The sequence below is a fragment of the Seriola lalandi genome, unplaced genomic scaffold (genome assembly GCF_002814215.2).
Source record: "Seriola lalandi dorsalis isolate HSWRI2012SDOR001 ecotype SW California unplaced genomic scaffold, Sedor1 jcf7180002054582, whole genome shotgun sequence".
Lineage (NCBI taxonomy): Eukaryota > Metazoa > Chordata > Actinopteri > Carangiformes > Carangidae > Seriola > Seriola lalandi.
In genome coordinates, this window is record NW_019525135.1 from 840,504 (window position 1) to 859,216 (window position 18,713).

Consider the following 18,713-nt stretch of genomic DNA (forward strand, 5'->3'; position numbering starts at 1 on the left):
TGCAATGCTATGCTGTGTTATTCATTTGTCTCTCTATGTATTTCCCTGCGTGCCAAACCATGTAAACTTGACTTAGTTTTAGATTAAACTGCATAGCTGAGAAAGTGCTAAAAAGGGTCAGTAGTTACTTGAAAGGTTCAGAAGTAGAGGACTTTGACTCTGACCTCTGTGAATGGAAACCCATCCCTGACCTCATACATCAGCTATTATTAAGCAATGTGTCATGGTGGAGAAAGCAGAGGCAGCACCGTGTTTGGAGAATGTTTCATAAACTTCTCTGTGGCGGGTCAACTTTACTCTAGAAACATGTTGTGCCCCGGTGAGGAGTTCAGGGAGGATTTTAAGAACATAAGTAGCCTTCATCATGCAGTACAACATGTACAAGAGAGCAATCACAAGCACATCGTTTTTTTGTTTTATACAATGTCACCACCTTTTAGCTAACTGATCACATGTTTTACCATGAAAATGTGGTGACAGGTTGCAGGAAAAGCAACAACCTAATACATTAGGGATGGGCAGATTGATACCTAAAGTGACATCAGTAGGGCTGATACTAAAAACTGTAACAATCTCAAGTTAGATCATGTTTTGGGCACATGAACATGTTTCTTCATGCACTCTCTGCTTCTGCAGTGTGCATGTGCATAATGATCACTTCAGTAGTTCAGAAAGTTCCCACAACAAATATTTGTTATTTGCCATTCATAACTTTCTAATATTTTAATAATTAAATAGGTAAAATAATAAAGTAAAAAATGTATTCAGAAGTAGCAGACTAATGGTGCATTCCTACGTTCCCTTCCATTCCCTTCCTTACCCAACAAGAATTTAGTATTACAAAAATATTGGTATCAATATCGGTTACTCTGTTATTGGGTTACTGCCCACATGCTGGTTTGTGTTTGAGTTGTGTGTTCATGATAAGTGTATGATTAATAAATGCTTCACAGACTCTGTCAAGCCACTGGAAAGAGTGAGTTTATTTCCCAGAAATATTATCTCCAACATGCTGCCATAATAAACACATCCCCATACCACACCTACTTTTATCATTTTAAATAGTGGCAGGAGCAAGTTAAAATTTAAACCTAGCTGGATACCCCAGTGCTGTTTGAAGGAACTAGTGTATCATTTAGGATAATATTGCCATCTGGTGGCAAACGCAATTCATCAGAGCAGCCTGCAGCATAGCTAATATCCAGGATTTTCAGTGGCAGCCATGTTAGCTCCACAGTCGTAAACGCAGAGTATTGCGGGAAACATAAACCACACTTAATATTACTTAAGGTTCAGATAGAAATTCAACACGTGCAGAAGGAATATATTTACCATACAGCAAGTGTTGAGAAAAATAGAATTTATTACTTTAATTAGCACAGAACACAAAAATACTGTAGGAATAAAATACACTGAGAATAGTGATTTCATTTGGTTCTATGTGTGAATATTCTGCATGTAGGCTATGGAACATTCTTCCATATTTACACTAATATTATATTACTTACTGTTATTTATTGTGAAAAAATATATTGCTAATTCTACGCAAGAGAATTTTTTTAATTCTCATTTTGTATCCCAAAGCGGTAAAGACAAGAGAAAAACAGGGGAGAAATATCTTTGAAACAAAATCCAAGCGCTGTTGATCTGACTTTCACTACAGTTCCCATGATGCCCCCGCAGCCATCCGTATGCGCGCTGCCTTTGCACGGCTGTTGCTGCCTTTGCAGATTTATAAACAATGCCGCTAGGTCTAGTCGATCTGCAAAAGGCACAGAGGGAAATCCAGATGATTGTAGCAGCTGCTAAAATGCGTCTCCGCTCCTGAATGTAACCCCGGTTTATATTTGGCTTAAAGGAGACGCAACAAAGCGCACAAAATGGTTGTGCACCAGGCCCGGGCGAATAAGTAGGTTTACTATAGCTTTAAGAACGCGAAAATAGTGTCTGCTTCTTTAAAATTATATCGGTTTATTAATAAATAGATAATTAAGAAAAGTTTTCAATTTCTAATCAATAAATATATGCATTTAATTTGCGACGAACTCAGCGCATTGACGGAAAATGTCCCACTGTTGGATAAAGGCCGCTTGCCATCAAAACGTCTTTAAACCAGATGTGGTCCGTTTTTCCTCTAATTGCAAGTAAACCTGCTTGACTTTGAGCGGAATTTGAGGTAGGCAGAAGTGTCCTCACGGTGATGGAACCGGTCGGCGACCGAACCGGAGATGTAAATACAGGTGAAGAATCGGCGGAGGACAAGGCCGCAGATCAGACCCCGGCCACCAGTACGACCGTTACACCGCGGAGGGGGCTCAGAGAGCGGGGAGCGGGCCGCCCGAGGTCCGGCGTCTCCGCTTCGTTAACGGACGTTAACGGAGCAGCATCGAGCCCGCAGAGCTCGGGACGGGTTCTCAGAGACAGGTCAACGAGGGCAGTACCGGCCTGGCTGAAGGACACCAAGAGCGACGACGAAGACGAACCGAGCCAGGACACCGGCGCGACCAAGCGGAGGAAAGTTTCCAACTCCAGGCGGAAGAAAATTTCAGAATCTGCGGGTTTGGCAGAGGCTGAAGGGGGGGTCGCAGGTGACAGCCTTCAAGGCACAGAGTAAGTTTTTAATTGCGTAGCCCGAGATAGAAAGAGCACTACATTTGTTTATGATGAGCCTGTCTACACTTTTAACGTGTGTGTTAATGACGGTGGGGTCAGTTCCTGTCAAAAGCACGCCTTCAGCATAGCTCGTCCCCTTTCTGCTGTTCTGTATAGGGAGGGTGGAGTGAAACTTACCTGGCTTCGAAATTTGTCATATTTTATTCAGTGTTACAACTTTTTAATGCATGTGATGAATGATGGCATGTCGCTCTGCAGGTGGAGAAAATGTCACATCTCAGTGTTTTTTTCCTCATTTGCGCAGCTCTGAGAACCTCAAGAAACCTGCCACAGATGCTCAAGGTAATTAGAAAATTTTTATATAAGAGCCTCTTGATATATATGGTATGCCTATTACTAAGTTTACATTTAAATTAAATGTCATTCTATGCTATTGGATTACTGCGTATTTCAAACCCTGTGTCATGCATGTATTATACTTGATGGCAAACAGTATGTTTGATTGCATGCCTCTGCTGCCTCTCTCCAGCTCTTCCCTCTAGACGCCCCCCAGCCCAGACTCGTGCCAAGCCCCCTTCTGGCAGGGCCAGTCGCAGCTCTGCCAAGCCTGTGTGTAAGACCGAACCTGGAATGGAGAATCCAGCTGGTGAGCAACCTGTTGACAATGAGCCTGTAATTCACAAATCAAATCATACACACACAGAGACACTGAAATACCATGCTGACTACTGTTTCTTGAGGCTGGTTATTCTTTAGAAATTTAGAAAATTGTCAGTGAAATCAGGTTCTTGTTTTCTAATTATGGAATGGTTGTCATTATGGATTTTCAGTCTAACTAATGGCATCATTGCTGCTTTTTTTTAGTTGAAAATTTAGCTGCCAACCTCTCCTCATCCCTCCTTACTACTTAAAATAATTGTTTTATGCATTCATGCTTTTTCCTTTTTGCATCATTTACAGTAGTTGCCTTTCTTAACCTCTTGACATCTTTCTTTTTCTGTATGTCATGCAGCAGTGCAAGGAGAGGTGAACAATAAAGAGAAGTATGACATGTATGTATTTTTGGCCCTTTGGGTAAAGCATGATATGAACATTGCAAGCATTAAAGTTCATTGCTGAAGATGTATTTTTTTGTTGTTGTATGGTTTAAGAATATATTAAAGAATTCGTTAATCCAAATTCACAAGGTCTCATTTATTTTATTCCTCATGGTATCAAGCCATGCAGATACTTTTTTTTTAACAATTTTATTAAGAAGTTGTCTGGAAAAATATGTTTCTTATGATATGGGTGAACTTACCCTTTTAAAGATGTGATTATGTTGGATTTTATCACATCTTTGACACAAATTTACAGGCCGTTAGGCTGAAAAATATAGCACAGATATATATTTACTTGGTCTGATTTTGTGGGTCAGCATCATTTAAAAAAATATATTAAAAAAGAATGGTACATGCATTATCTTTAACAATAGAGAAGCTGAATAGCATATATTGTAAGCATATATCTTGTTCTGATAGTTCTAATCCGCTGGTCTCATGGTTTTTTACTGTCTTGTATATTGTGAAAGTGTGTGCCTGATTAATGGTGTGTTTTCATGACTGCTATGTTTCAGTAAAAAAAAAGAGGAGGAAAGCGTAAATGTTGCTGACCCAGTCTTGGATGATGAAGACCCTCCATTTCAGGATGACCCTAACGACCTCAACTACCAGCCACAGAGTCAGAGGTAAACTTATCTGAAGTGCAGCACTTGATCCCCTGCAGAAAGTGTAAAATCCTGTCTCAAGTCTTGGTTGTTTTGCTTTCAGCGGTGCAGAGGAGGAAGAGGGCCTCAGCAGTGACGAAGATGTTCCTTTTAGAGATGACTTAAATGACCAGAGCTACGACCCGAAGGGTGAAAGGTGTGTCTGTGTGTGTTTGGGAGGGGTTCAGATTGCACCTCTGTTTGCATTAGATGTGGATATCTCCATGCTCAGACATGATTAGACATAGGTGCCATGTTTTTTTTTGTTTTTTGTTTTTTTTTTTTTCATAACTGGATATTTCTCTGTTTTTCTTCTTAGGGATGCCCCGAAACCAAAGCGTAGAGCTCCTCTTAGACAGAAGGAGAAGAAAGAAAAAGATAAGGCACCTAAAAAAGAGAAAGAGGTCGCTGAGATAAAGATAGAAGGTTTGGACAATTTGGAGAGTTTGGAAGAGGAAGTAAAGCTAGAAGAAGAAATTGTGGAGGACCCGGATGGACCCAGGAAGTAAGCACAGTACCACTCAATGTGTATACAGTTATTAAGCATTTTTTCTAACTGTGACTATATTATTACAGGTTCAGTCTGAACATAATGTGTGTTGTTCTTGTTTATATGGTTACAAAGCAAACTCCTTTTCAAAGTGGATTTGTATTCACAATATAAAATGGCTCTGGACTCAATAACATAATTTTGTTTGTTCACTGTGTGTCAGGAGAGGCCGGCGGAAAAAAGATGACAAAACCCCACGGTTGCCAAAGAGAAGGTAAAATTTATGTCTTTATTGGGTCATTATAATCTCAAATTCAAATAATATATTTTCATGGATTATCATCCAGAAATGTAAGGATATGATAGTGATTGAAGACTGACATCATTTTCAATGGACATGTTAATATGTGGATATGTGGTCCATCACAGTGAAGATGTGGAGATTCATTAAAATATTTGGTATTGTAACATTACAGTGACATATGCTTCACCCACACAGAAAGAAGCCTCCAGTGCAATATGTGCGCTGTGAAATGGAAGGATGTGGGACGGTCCTGGCTCATCCTCGCTACCTACAGGTTTGTCTCAGCAACTACACAATTCCACTGAGGATTGTTTACATCTGTCACAGGGTCAAATACAGTTAACGGAAATGTATTTCAAGCTCTGCTTAAATTTTTCACATATTTCAAACGTCAACAGTATTGATGTGAGAGAAAATAAAGACAAATGTTTAATGTCCATCACATTTTCCCACAGTCTTAAGTTCAGTCTTAAAATTGCTTGATCAAATTTCTGTTGATAGACTAATTGATTAATTGTTTCAGCACTAAAAGGGGTCCAAGTTTATTTCCTGGTGAATTGTTTTGTCAATATCAATAGCTGAGGGGAACTAAACTTGGATCCAAGGTGTTTGACATTAGTACAGTTCTGAAGGGAATTATCAGTTTTTCATAACATGTTCAGATACGCTTCAATAATCATTTCCACTTTATTGACAGTTTGACCATACATGCCTTTATCATTCCTGATAACAAAACCTCATTCACCATGACAGTTTTCAGCCTCTCCATCCAACTGAGTCTGATGTACTGTTCTGCATTTTCTCTGTTTTCCACAACAGCACCATATAAAATACCAGCACTTACTCAAGAAGAAATATGTATGTCCTCACCCGTCCTGTGGAAGGCTTTTCCGCCTACAGAAGCAGCTTCTGCGTCATGCAAAGCACCACACAGGTACACATACGCGCATACATACAGCATGTATTAGGTTTGATCTGTTTGACCATTTCTCCCTATAATTAATAATGAAAGTACATGAAAACACATCTATATTTGAGTATTTTATGATTCTAGACCAGAGAGACTACATTTGCGAGTTCTGTGCTCGTGCCTTCAAGAGCTCCCACAACCTGGCTGTGCACCGCATGATCCACACAGGAGAGAAGCCCCTACAGTAAGTACTTCCCTGTTCACAATTTTTGATCATTTGTTCTCTTAGTTTAGACATTTATTCATTTCGTAAAGCTAACCTAGATCACTAAAAAAAACATTTCCTCTCAATTTTCTATTCTTCTATGAATAGGTGTGAGATCTGTGGCTTCACTTGTCGCCAGAAGGCGTCTCTCAACTGGCACATGAAGAAGCACGATGCTGATGCCACCTATCAGTTCTCCTGCTCCATTTGTGGTAAGAAGTTTGAGAAGAAGGACTGTGTTGTGGCCCATAAGGCTAAGAGTCACCCCGAGGTGCTAATCGCCGAGGCGCTGGCAGCCAACGCTGGCGCTCTCATCACAACCCCTGCCTCCCTGCTGGAGCTGCCGGGAAACCCCATGCAAGCAGAGGTCACCAACTTGGACGTGAGCCAGGTAGGGCAGGATGGGCAGGTGGACCAGCTGAGCCAGGAAGGGCAGGTTGGGCAGCAAGTAGCTCAGGTGTCCCAAATGGGTCATGTGGCCCAACAGGTGAGTCACCAGGTGGTTTTACTGGGACAAGACCAGAGCCTCCATACCATGCAGGTGCCAGTGACGATTGCTCTGTCCCCTATCGACCCCCCTTCACCGGCTGACAACCAGCAGCAGACTCACCTCCAGCTGCAGATGCCCGTCCAGTTTGTGCAGGCCGCTCAGCAGCCTCAACAGCCTCAAATCCAACAACTGACCCTCCATTCCAGCTCAGTGGTGACGCAGCACCGACCCCAGCTCCAGCCTCTTCAGTCGTATTCCTCCCAGCAGCAGAGCCAGGGGCAGACACAAATCCTGCAAATGACCTTCCAGCCGGTCAGCCAGTCCCAGACCCACATTCAGCAGATCCCAATCCTAGCGACCTCTCATCAACTTCAGACCCTGCAGACAGCCGCTCCGAGCCCCCCTCTACTGTCCCCATCCCAGCCTCAGTCCCAGGATCCAGCCTCCACCAACGGGGACAGCTTTATTCTGGACAATCCCGTGCTCACTTCCTCCTCTCCATCAGCCAACTCCCTCCAGCATACAGAGGCCGGGGGGGGGGACGGCGTGGTCTGGGAGCAAACAGGCCATGGGGAAGTTCTGGCTGACGGCACTGAGAGACATGTGCAGCAGGCCCTCATGTAACATGAGGATGGAGCACACAAAGAAGAAAATAGAGGAAGATTATGTCACCAGTGACCTAATATTACTGTATTGCAATGTTTGAGGTAAATGTAGGATCACCAATATATTATGTACTGTTCACTCATAGTCATATTTGGTAGTTTTTTTTTTTTAGAATATCTGTATCAGGGAAAGATATGTATGTGTCTGTATGTGTAAGTTGTTGCCTTTGTACATAACAGTCCTGTAAACTTAACTAGCCTTTTATGTGAGTGTGTGTATTGATGCTGAGGTAATGCTGCAGAGATGTTGCTATTATGCAATAATATAGCATACCTCTTAGTAATATACAGCACATCCAATGCCAGGTGTGTCGCAAGTTCCTACTGGAATAAATCTAATTAATTTATATAATGAATTAAACATAAAACACTTGTTAGAAAGCTATAAACATCCACAATATGTGTGGGGTGAGTAAAATCTGTTTCAGCGAATAGATGTCGTTTTTCATTTATTGTCCAGCTCAACTAAAAAACATTCACTCAAGGTCAAAACACACTCTGAATTCACAAATAAAGATTTAACATTTAAAAACCTGGGAATGTATAGACAGGAAAAAGGTGTTTCACAGGCCTGTAAAAAGTCACAAAATATGCATATTTTAGAGATTTGGGCAATGTCATTAAACCTGTTCCAATGATATTTGTGCAGCTGTTTGTTAAGCCTTGCTGTTGGTTGACTTTGAAGGAATAATAGCCCGTATAATGTAGTCTTAGGTCAATGTAGGTAGGCAAAAGGTGGCCTTGGACATTTTAAATCCCACATAAACCCTCAAAAAACAGCAAGCCCAGTCAATGATTTACACAGTTAAACTCAAAATTTGTCTATAATCTTTACCGGGGAAACCGCTCTGATCTGTGAAATAGGATGTGTGGTAGCACTAAAAACAAAAGCTGTTCATTTATATGATGTAAATAAATGTCTTAACATTTATCCAAAGTGTTTTCATTGACAGTTGGAGGACATCATTCTGGGGGAAAACCCAAAGCATCACAAAATTCTTTCTTTCCATTCAGTTCAGGCAGCTACAGATCAGTTGGTGGAGTGGTCAACCGTTACTGGTAAGGTTGGTGGTTCAGTCCTCAGCTCTTCCTGTCCACACCACAAATGGCTCTTGATGTGTGTATGTGAGGAATACAAATGTAAGTTACTGCCAGAAATAATGTACCCATAGGCCTGAGTTATTAATTTATCCTACAATGGACAGTAGACAATTTCTACAGACTGATACAGAGAACATATTTCACCTGCACTACATACTATTGCTTTATGAGAGCACAGTGTTACAGCTCAGGAAACATCCATCAGGACATATTAATACGCTCTCTGTCCCTTTGCATGGCATACTGCTTCATAGCTCGTTTAGGAGGAATCAAGGTGTTACTCAGTCCAACCCTCCTCTTCTTCACTTGCTGCCCTCCTGACTCTTCCTCCTCTGAGATGTTCTGGGATCCTGCACCACAGGAGCCACCTGCATGGGGCTCAACGTGTTCTGAAGCTGGTGCAGCCTCATCACTTACAGGTGGATGACAGTCAGTGGGAGTGACTGGGGTCTGGAGGTCACTGTCATGAGCAAACTTGCATTTGATCCCAAACCTGCACCTTCCGTCCTTCCTGTATGACACACACACCCTTTTACCTCCTATCTGGGTGGGTTTAGCCTGCATTGTTAGGGGGACATGTTTCTGTAAGGCGCTGAGCTTCTGGTCTGCTTGAGCCTTGAAAGGGTTAGCAAACACACTGCTGTCCGAGCAGGCATTTAGAGGAGGAGGAGGCAGTTTATTTGGGGTGAGTGAACCAAGGGAAGGTGCAGGCAGTGTGGGCTGACGGGCTGCAGATGATGCTGGGGCCAGGGGGTATGTAGGTGATGAAGAGGGCTCTGGGTCCTCTTCCTCTGGTTCTGAATCACTGGAAGCTGAACCAGACTCCAGCAAGAAATTGCGGGTCTTTTTGGCAGTTGTCGCCTCATCGCCCACCTCCTTGACAGAACTTGAGGATAGCAATGGAGCAGAGAAAGAGAATACAAGTTAAAAGTTACAGTTAAAAGATACGTTAATACCCCATGCAATATTATTTACAATTATCTGACAATCCGTGTATAGTAAAAAGTGTTTTGTAAGTTAATATTTACCCATTCCCACCGGTGTTTACATCTCCATCGCTGTCAGATTCAGAGGACACTCCGTAACCAACCAGAGAGTTCATACTTTTACAATTAACTGAAGCTAAGCTAGTTAGCTTGTCAGCTTTGTTTCAAAATGAAAACGAGCTAATGCTGCTAGATGACTACACTCTTATAGTAAAAGGATGAATTTATCAAAGTAATATAGCAGTAAATATCTAATCATTCCCATTTCCTATTCTACAACATCTACGTCTCCACTAGTGTTAGCTATTAGCTGCCGTCATGTAGCCGCAGCTCAGTGTTTACATTCTAGCAGCCTGCACCGCCCCCTGCAGCACAGGCGTGGTAGTAGTGAAGCCAGGTGTGGCCAAAACTTTTTCATACAACTGTTTACTGAAATTAGTATAATCTTTATAAATCTAATATTTTTGCAGTGCATTGAGGAATATGTTTTGGCATATGTTTTGAGTAACTAGTTTCTTTTTTTGAATTGGAAAAATCAGTGAACGGTCTCCATATTTTGTTATGTAGCCTATTATCATATTCATAATAGAACATAAAAAGACAGTTTACTTGCATGTCATTCAAGAAGCTGAAAATATACAGCGGCAAATTACAGATTATAAATTTGCCTCATATATCATCATATGAGAACATGTATCCTTACAATCTTAATATATTAATAACAAATATTTTTATGTACAGACTCAGTTGTGATATGAATAAACGGCTCAAGTCAACATCCAAGTAAATGTAACACATTGCATATTCCCTGCCTCTGTTGTGACTACTGTGTTTAAAGTTTTGTACCGTGTGAAATTCTATACTGCAAAACTAAAAGATGCAAGATCACTCTGACTTCATTATTTCAAACAGCCTTTGCTAAATAATTGATTTAATGTTTGTATCTTGTATGTGCCTTACAAGTTAGCCAACTTTTTACATGCGTTTGTTTTCTGCTCTAACTCAGTATTGTCATGTAGTGGAATTCCTAAACTTGCTAAGTCATAAAGTTATCATAACTTGTTTAGTTTCATGACAAAAATCCAAATTTGTCCAGAGAAGTATGTTGGCTTTTCAAACACAGGATAACCGGCCTAATAGTCCAACATTTTTAGCAGCTGCACTTCTTTGACGTGAGCCTGTGACACTCTTCCTGGCAGTCTAACTGGAACAAAGACATCATTAATGTCACCAGTTACACTTGTGCCTTTTCTGTCATTATATCTTTTATTTATTCATTAACTCCACATTAAATGCCATTGCAAGTTTCTTACCTGTGCTGTCTTGTCCTAAACCACTAACATAGAACACAGATAGTTATTTTAATCAAGAGAATATAATAGCCCTTCATTGGAAATTGCAGTAGGTTTACACTAAGGTGTGGTGCAGTATGAGTAAAAGTAAGGATTATCAGCTAAATCAAGCATTCATTCGGCAGAATGGAACCTGTCAATTAATTGTATGTTGTATAGGGCTATATGCAAAGCCTCACAATAAGTACATTAATTAATTATATTATTGATGCTGTGTTGTTATTGGAACATTATTAAGATGCAGCTTACTTGGGGATATGTAATATATTACAGTGTGTAATATTTTATAAACTGTAGCATGAGATGGAAATGTGTCTACTCAAGTAAAGCAGAAGTAGAAGTAAACCTACTTCAATTGTAAAAGTACAGTAGGCTACTGGGGCACTAAATTTAGCCGAGTTAGTCAGGCTACTTAGTTCACGCTTGTGGGACTTGCGGTTTGACTGTGGTGTACAGGCTACTTTTTATCATCAGGGAGGCAGATGAACATACGGAAACAGTTTGAAACAGTCCAGGCAACATCCTAGTCAAAGTCAAACTATCTTTGCTTTTGTCACAACCAGTAAATCAGATAAGCTCTTCAAGAATAAGTTGCTGAGCTCCTCCCTCCTCCCCACCGGGGCTCCCGCCTCCGCTTGTCCCGTTAAATTCCTCCTGCCTGGCATCAGGTTCTCGGGGGAAAGGGCGGAGAGTTGGCCACCACGTCTGTAACATAAGCAGACAAGGTCGGACAAACTGGGAAACTCGTTTTACCGAAACCTTAGAGAAGAGCTACGCTCTGGCTCTAATTAAGGCAGCACCGACTGCGTTTCAGCAAAGGGGAACAGAAGGGCAGGCTGAAGTGAACCATGACCGGGAATCCGGTGTTGTCGGGATGAGGCAGGCGCACACGGGTGTATATTAGGGAACCGGCCTGTTGCTTTGCTGTTCCAAGTGCGCGTCTGGTGTGTCTTCCCGGCAGAGGCAACAGGAGGTCCAATGGCAGACAGACGGACTAGAGGCTCGGATCTGAGCAGAACCACGGCGGCCCGGGCTTCAGCTATAGCCGAGCAGCTGCACCACGAGTGCTCCATCTTACTGGAACTTTATGTGAGTAGAGGAGCTTATTTTTTCCACTGGCTGCAACCTGCCAGCAGATCACAGCATAATTTCAAAGTGTGTGTGTGTGTGTGTGTGTGTGTGTGTGTGTGTGTGTGTGTGTGTGTGTGTGTGTGTGTGTGTTTGAGAGAGAAACAGGGAGAGAAATAGGCCAAGGTTAAATGGAAAATTAATAGATTTTTACATGGATGTGTGTGTGTGTGTGTGTGTGTGTCATGAGTGCCCCCTGTGCATGGCTGTAACATACTGCGTGTGTATGCATGTGAGTGTGTGTTGGAAAGTTATCCATGCACAAAGTGTGTGTGTGAGAGAGTGAGAGAAAGTAAGAGAAAGAAGAAAGGGATATGTGCAAAAGCAAGATAAGAGGGAGGGCGAGTGTGTGTATGTGTGTGAAAGAGAAGGAAATGATGTCTAGGACAGCAGGGGGTAGGAATGCAGAGAGGTGGTGGTGGGGGGCTGGTGAACTCAGTTGGAATGACTGGAATCAATGGTGGGCGTTTTTCTGGCACAAGCTCATCAATGCCTGGGCACGAAGCCTTCATCTCTTTTCCACGAGCCTGTGTCTCTTTGCCTATAGGTGCGAGAGGTACCGGTTATTAAAACGTCTTGGTTTCCTGCCAGTTCACTGCCTCATCCTTCCTTTCACGTGTCTCGCTAGGAGCAAGGGAGTAACCTGTCATATAACTTCGTCCACTTATTTTGCAGGATTTTTACCCTTCCTTCCTCTATCCGACACGTCCTCATCAATTTCCTCCTGACACAGTTTTGCAAACTTATCACTGACTTTATGGGCATAGCGTTGCTTCTTGGGAAATGTTGCTGCTTTAAACCTGGAGCGACAGTAACAGATACATTCCAGTGCACACAACATGAAGTGGTTAGATATGTCTTAGCATGTCTTACAGAAAAGTATCTACAAATATGCCTCCTGTGTTTTCTCATCTTGGCTGGAAGGAATTGTCTCTCAAACAGGATTTATGTTCAGTCTCAAACGAATCAAAGGCAAATTGCATATTGTTTAGACAGAGTATTATTTTTTCTGTCCCTTGTCTATTTGTTGGGTGGCAAAACACCCATTTACAATATTCATTTGATGGCTCTTAAATAATTTTCAGAGTTTACCACTCAATTTCAATTCACAATGACCCATGAGTATATTGTTTTTGGCTAGACTATTGCTTCCTGGGGTATTTGTAATTGCCTGAATCACATTTCCTCTGCAGCCTGAACAGTAAACATTAACTCCCCTCCAGACTCTCAGGGCATACAGGTCACATTAGGCCACTCTGTCACTCTGGTACCAACTTGCAAGCAGGGCTGAACATTAACACCTCAGTATAATGTCATAAGGAGGCCTCTGAGATTCACAACTCACTCAAGTACTAAGTCTGATGCCAGCTACAGTCATGCCCACGAAGTGACCTGACAACTTCATCGACCAGATCATAATGTGAGATTTTTCATCATGTATTTCTGAAAGTACAGAGGTGCTGCCTTTGTTGAATCCTGTTTATCAAAAGTAGATATACAGTATGGATTTTATATGACTGTTACAGGCATTGTCAACATTTTGGGAAATAGAATAATTCATGTTCATGCTGAAGGTTAGATGAGAAGATCGATACCACTCTCTTACCATGTATGGTACACATGAAGCTACAGGCAGCAGCTGGCTCTGTTTAATGGTAGCAAAATCTGCCTACCAGCACCTCCAACGCTCACTAGTTAACACAGTGTATTTTGTTTGTTTAATTCATCAGTTAGCCTGGCTAGCTGTTTCCCCCTGTATGCTAAGCTAAGCTAATCGCCTGCTGGCTGTAGCTTCATATTCATCATACAGACACGAAACTATATTGTTAATGTCAACATACAGTGCGTATTAATGATTTTGTGCTTCAAATGTTGACTTTGACCACAAGGTTTTTCATCAGTATTGCATGACATTGCATGCATTTCACCTCATAAAGTAGTCTTTTTCTACTTGCTTCAGTTATTTTAATGAGCTCACTTAACCTTTAACGTGTTGACTTAAGAAGTCCTTACTGGAATCAGGCTGAGCACAAAGTCCTCCTTAAAGAAAAGACCTTTTACTATGATGGCTATGTTTTATGGTGAGAACCAATGTGAACGAACCTGAACAAATTCCTATCACATTAGGAGAAAATCCCTGTTGCCTCATATACAATGATCTTCAGTATTGTGCCAAATTGCTGTCAAAAGTGACGTCAGAGTGGTTAGTGCTTGACAGAAAGCAGTCTTCAATCCTCCACTCAGGCACTTCACTTTCTAACTCATCCTCCTCTTCCTTGTTCATCATGAATACTTTCCCAAATCTCACTTCTGTTCTTAATTTTCACCCTCTTTGCTCCCTCTCTCTCTCTCTCCACTTCAAGAGAAAGAAGGAGAGTTTCACTGCAGATGTTACAGTGGCTGATGGTCGCCTGGTGTCCGTCCCTCCTCCTTCCTCCCAGCTGGACACCAGGGACAAGCTCTGGCGCCTCCACTCAGCTCTGCTACAGTGCCGCAGCTTGTTGGAGAGAGCCATCGCCAAAGAGGAGGAGGAGCTGGGCGGTGGGAAGAAGGGTGACTATGAGACCCAGAGAAAGATGGTGAAGGACAGACTCTCGCTTCTCTTAATCAACACTGGAGAACTTCTCAAAGCTGTAGACGGCACCGCAGTCCTGACTCCCAATTTGGAGGGACTGGAGGTAGGTGCAGATGTCATCATAAGTGTTATATGATGGTAAAAGTTTTGGCTAGAAATTAAGGCAAAGCTTGTTGATCTCTCCCCCCTTCTTATTGGCAGTTAGACGGCCCAACCATTCTCTTTGAGCTGAAGCTTTGGGTGTACCGGATCTTCAGAGAGGTGGACTACTGGACCAAGACGGCCATCACCACCTTGCAAGGCCTGCCCTCTGTGATAGCCAAGGAGCGAGTGAGGACCACGCGAGTCAGGAGCACGAGGAGTGCTCGGAGATGAGAAAGGAGGCACGACAAGTGTGTGTGGGTGAAATGGAATAAAGACAGAGAGAAAGGAAAAAGGTTAGAAATGGAGGTAAGGGGGTGAAGGGATGAAAGGATGAGAGTGAAGCCCAAATTGAGAAACTGGCTGATATGATAGAGATGAGCGAAAACAGCCAGCTGAGGGAGAGAGAGACACAGATCCCTACTGACACAGGGGGATGAGTGGGCTGGGTTATTTTTAGGGCATGAAGCCCCCTATACAAGAACAGAGGCCTCAGACAGAGTCTCTAACCATGTTCATCGAAGCTAATAACAACATCAGATGGAACAAGTTTATTTTAAGTATTTCAGAGTCTAATACAGTTATATATTTATTGTTTACATTGTAAGATGAAATCTAACAAGCGTTGAGATTCGGAGACACAGTGTTTCTTTCTTTCTTTCTTTCTTTCTTTCTTTCTTTCTTTCTTTCTTTCTTTCTTTCTTTTCTTGGTATTGAGGAAACAACACATGATTAATGCCAACTCAAACAAGATGTTACTTCGCTCAATTGCTAACACCTAACTCACATCTGTGGCTGTCCTTGTGCATGCTGTTACTCCTTTGATAGATCTGAAGTTATTATTTAAGATATACTGCCGGGCTCCACTGCAGCTGGCAGTTGAAGCAGTCAGCAAGGGGCACATTTGGATGAAAATGAGAACATTTGAATTCAAACCACCACTAGACTGTAGCTGTGATATGTGTAGATACCGTGGCTTTAAATCATTCCATATAGATTATTACCTGGGGGTGTTCAGTGTCTGAAGAAAAAAAATAGGAACAGTACCCTCTAGTGTTCACATGTTGGTATTGCATAGACTAAGTTCTTTCTTTCTTTCTTGATTTCCCCCAGTAATGCAAAATATGTCAAATTATATTGTATTCTTATCTGTTTTTGTTACATATTTATGGCACTTTATTATTATATATTATATTTTATTATATTATAATGAAATCATGTACAACCATTTTAGCATTTAGTGAGCACAAAGTGTGGTGCAATCGCAACATCAATAGTCGAAGATCATGCGTAAATGAATGGGAACAGTTTTATGTGATGCTGATTTTAATGATATAAAGTCACAGAAAACTGACTCCAATTTACAGCCCAGTGAGAGGGACACAAAAATCCTGTCCTACATCACTGTAGTCAATATGAAAAAAACTTTCAAGACACATATTCTATTTTAACTTGGTCTGGACTCAGTCAGAAAATGTAGTATTTGTGTCTGTCATGTGATCCATTATATATCCACTGGGCAGTTGCAGCTTGCACTGCAATAACCGACATAAACTGTAGTTGAAAAGTTAACTTGTGGTAGTTTAGTTGATTTGTGTTCATGTAAATTAATCCAGAAATGACCCTCACATGCTTCTCTGTCAATCTAACTCGGGCTTGGGTACTAATTAAATTAGCATAAGCCGTAGACTCAGATTGTCTTGAATGATGCATGAAGCTTCGCGGCAAGACAAAGAGAAGATACTGTGAATGGGATAGAATACTGTGTAGAATAGTCTTGCCTAGATAACCAACAAGAGCCATGATAAAGTGGAGCGCGAAGCAGACAGCAGAGGTGTGATGAAGGAGATGTTTATTATGTAAGTAGACCCGTGCAGTGTTGAGGGGACCATATTACATTTACACTTGTATTGAGATTTTATTGAGTTAATGCTTGTCCTGTTAACGTGCTGTAGGTTGATAAACTGTTGGTAGGTGCACTGGGAGTATATAAACAAACCTGTGTGATGCTTAAGTGATACAGGATACTCCAAACTGTTTTCATTCTTCTGAAAACTGGATGTTGTTACTGGAAGGAAACAAATGTATTTGGTCATTTGATCTGAGTTGCTATCAATAATTTCCAGATTAAATTTGACCCCTGAGAAAACAAGAGCTACTGTATATGTGCAAAAGTTATTCACTCCATCTGTTATTAATGCACTAAATGAATGATGAAAATACATCATACAGCACAAATGCATCCTAAATATATAATAATGCATTGGAGTGCAGTACTATTTAATGTGATATACTGTACATGCAATACATGTAGCCTATTGCATTTGCCGTTCTGTGTATGGATTGGGGGATGTATTATGTTCTTCTTCATCTACTCTGATGATGAACTATCTGCTGGACTACACAGCGCATAAATCTTCTTTATGTTTTTTTCCAAAAGCATTTTCCAGCTCTGCTCTCTGTCATGAGTTGGTTGGTTTGCTGGCCTGGTTGGACCCAGATCAAGAACAGTCAAAGAAAAGAGACAACTTAGGCCAAATTTGACCAAAAATAACACTGGGTTGAAAAAAGTATGTTGCTACAGGTGCTACAGGACAAGATGAAATAAGCCCAGTTTGAATAACATATCAGTGAGTTCAAAAGCTTAGCACAGACAAAAACATTACCGTTTACAATAAGATGTAGCAAAAGCATGTAACAGCATTTTACTGTGGAAAGTTATCATGGCAATTTTTATTCTGTCATTGGGCCAATGCAGGGGTCTCGTTGAAATGAGTGAGACTGTGTGTCTGTTGTTGGTCTGAATTCAGCCTCAGAGCCTCTATGGGACAACTGGTTCAGACGGCTTCATATTATAGCCCTCTGTTCTTCTGTTTGTGCCACACATATCATCTGTTAGTCATGGACAGAGCGACACAAGACTCATACAGCCATTTTTAGTCTGTCCTTTTCCTACAGATCATAAAGAGTGCAACACTGTCGTTACATTCCTGGTTAACAAAATGAGAGTTTTTAACGTGCTATTGATTGATTGTTTTTCCTTATGTTTTTTTTTCTTTTTTTTTTTTTTTTGTATTTTTACTGTGTGTCTTCTTTACGAATGTTGTTTGTTACACCACCAAGTGCCCTCTCTTTTGACCTCTGGTGTAGAGAGAGCTAGCTGCAGACAAATGGCTCATGGCACAAAGAGAGGATTAGGTTACCATCACATCTGTCTATAAGCAGCAATCATGCAGTAGGAAAAAGCCAGCAAGTTGTCAGCTTTATCAGAATGTATGATGAACCCTCTTTATCCCTGATGGTCAACTGATTGATTTACTTATGAATTGTGTCAGTGTTATTGCCGTTTATCTTTGGAGTTTATGGTCAAGCAACAGTAATCCCTGTCCTGCAAATGTGGCTTCATCTGTGGAACGACTGTCCTGCTGAAAATACTCTTGGCCCTCGATAAAATTCATACAGCAAAGACCTGACACCCAAAGCTAGATATAATCTTTGGGCAGACAAATTTGTTTTGTATTTCCTTTTATCATTGACCTGGCTGACCTTTGATCACTACAGTGTCCTACACTGTCTCAAATTGAATTTATCTTTTGGAATGGAAACCATCTTCTCTTGAGCTTTTATGGTAGAGCCCCTTTCAGACATGGAATCTGTAACATCGCTGGGTTCATTTATCCGGCTTTCAAACATACAGCAGGCCTCCGCTGAATCTGTTCACACGTGACTGGATGTATATGGATAAGCGCAAGTGTAGTAGGGTTGCGTTTAGCTATTCTTTTTATTATTATTATAGATTATTATTACTATCATACGATATGATCATAATACAGCAAATAATCATATTTTAGAACCTAGAACAAGTGTGAAATTTTGGTAGCCTTTTTGCTGATAAATGACTTAAACAAACAGTTTATGATGAACATTGATTAAGTTAAGTAACTCAAAA

The 18,713-nt window shown here is 41.2% G+C and overlaps 3 protein-coding genes across 4 annotated transcripts in view; 2 read left to right on the forward strand and 1 right to left on the reverse strand.

Annotated features, from left to right (window-relative positions):
* Nucleotides 1–1,738: 1,738 nt before the first annotated feature.
* zfp91 (ZFP91 zinc finger protein, atypical E3 ubiquitin ligase) lies at nt 1,739–8,412 on the forward strand. Of its 2 annotated transcripts, none has more exons than XM_087177165.1 (12): nt 1,739–2,610; nt 2,918–2,955; nt 3,143–3,259; nt 3,626–3,656; nt 4,229–4,339; nt 4,422–4,514; nt 4,677–4,862; nt 5,071–5,121; nt 5,347–5,425; nt 5,971–6,085; nt 6,206–6,305; nt 6,435–8,412. In XM_087177165.1, the coding sequence occupies exons 1-12, from the start codon at nt 2,201–2,203 to the stop codon at nt 7,438–7,440; spliced, it is 2,337 nt and encodes a 778-aa protein (XP_087033291.1). In that variant the 5' UTR covers nt 1,739–2,200; the 3' UTR covers nt 7,441–8,412. The 2 variants fall into 2 exon arrangements, with proteins under 2 accessions (XP_087033291.1, XP_023274272.1); XM_023418504.2 differs by having other exon boundaries at nt 1,740–2,610; nt 3,626–3,665.
* LOC111664055 (uncharacterized) lies at nt 7,914–9,897 on the reverse strand. The gene is made up of 2 exons (XM_023418516.2): nt 9,611–9,897; nt 7,914–9,468 (listed from the first exon to the last, which is right to left on the reverse strand). The coding sequence occupies exons 1-2, from the start codon at nt 9,682–9,684 to the stop codon at nt 8,784–8,786; spliced, it is 759 nt and encodes a 252-aa protein (XP_023274284.1). The 5' UTR covers nt 9,685–9,897; the 3' UTR covers nt 7,914–8,783.
* Nucleotides 9,898–11,577: 1,680 nt separating this feature from the next.
* Nucleotides 11,578–18,713, forward strand: part of cntf (ciliary neurotrophic factor) — a 7,912-nt gene continuing 776 nt past the window's right edge. The window contains exons 1-3 of the mRNA XM_087177171.1: nt 11,578–12,009; nt 14,412–14,726; nt 14,825–18,713. The exon at nt 14,825–18,713 is cut by the window's right edge and continues 776 nt beyond it. Coding sequence (XP_087033297.1) covers nt 11,899–12,009; nt 14,412–14,726; nt 14,825–14,998 — 600 coding nt within the window. The 5' untranslated portion in view covers nt 11,578–11,898 and the 3' untranslated portion in view covers nt 14,999–18,713. The remainder of the gene's footprint in view (nt 12,010–14,411; nt 14,727–14,824) is intronic.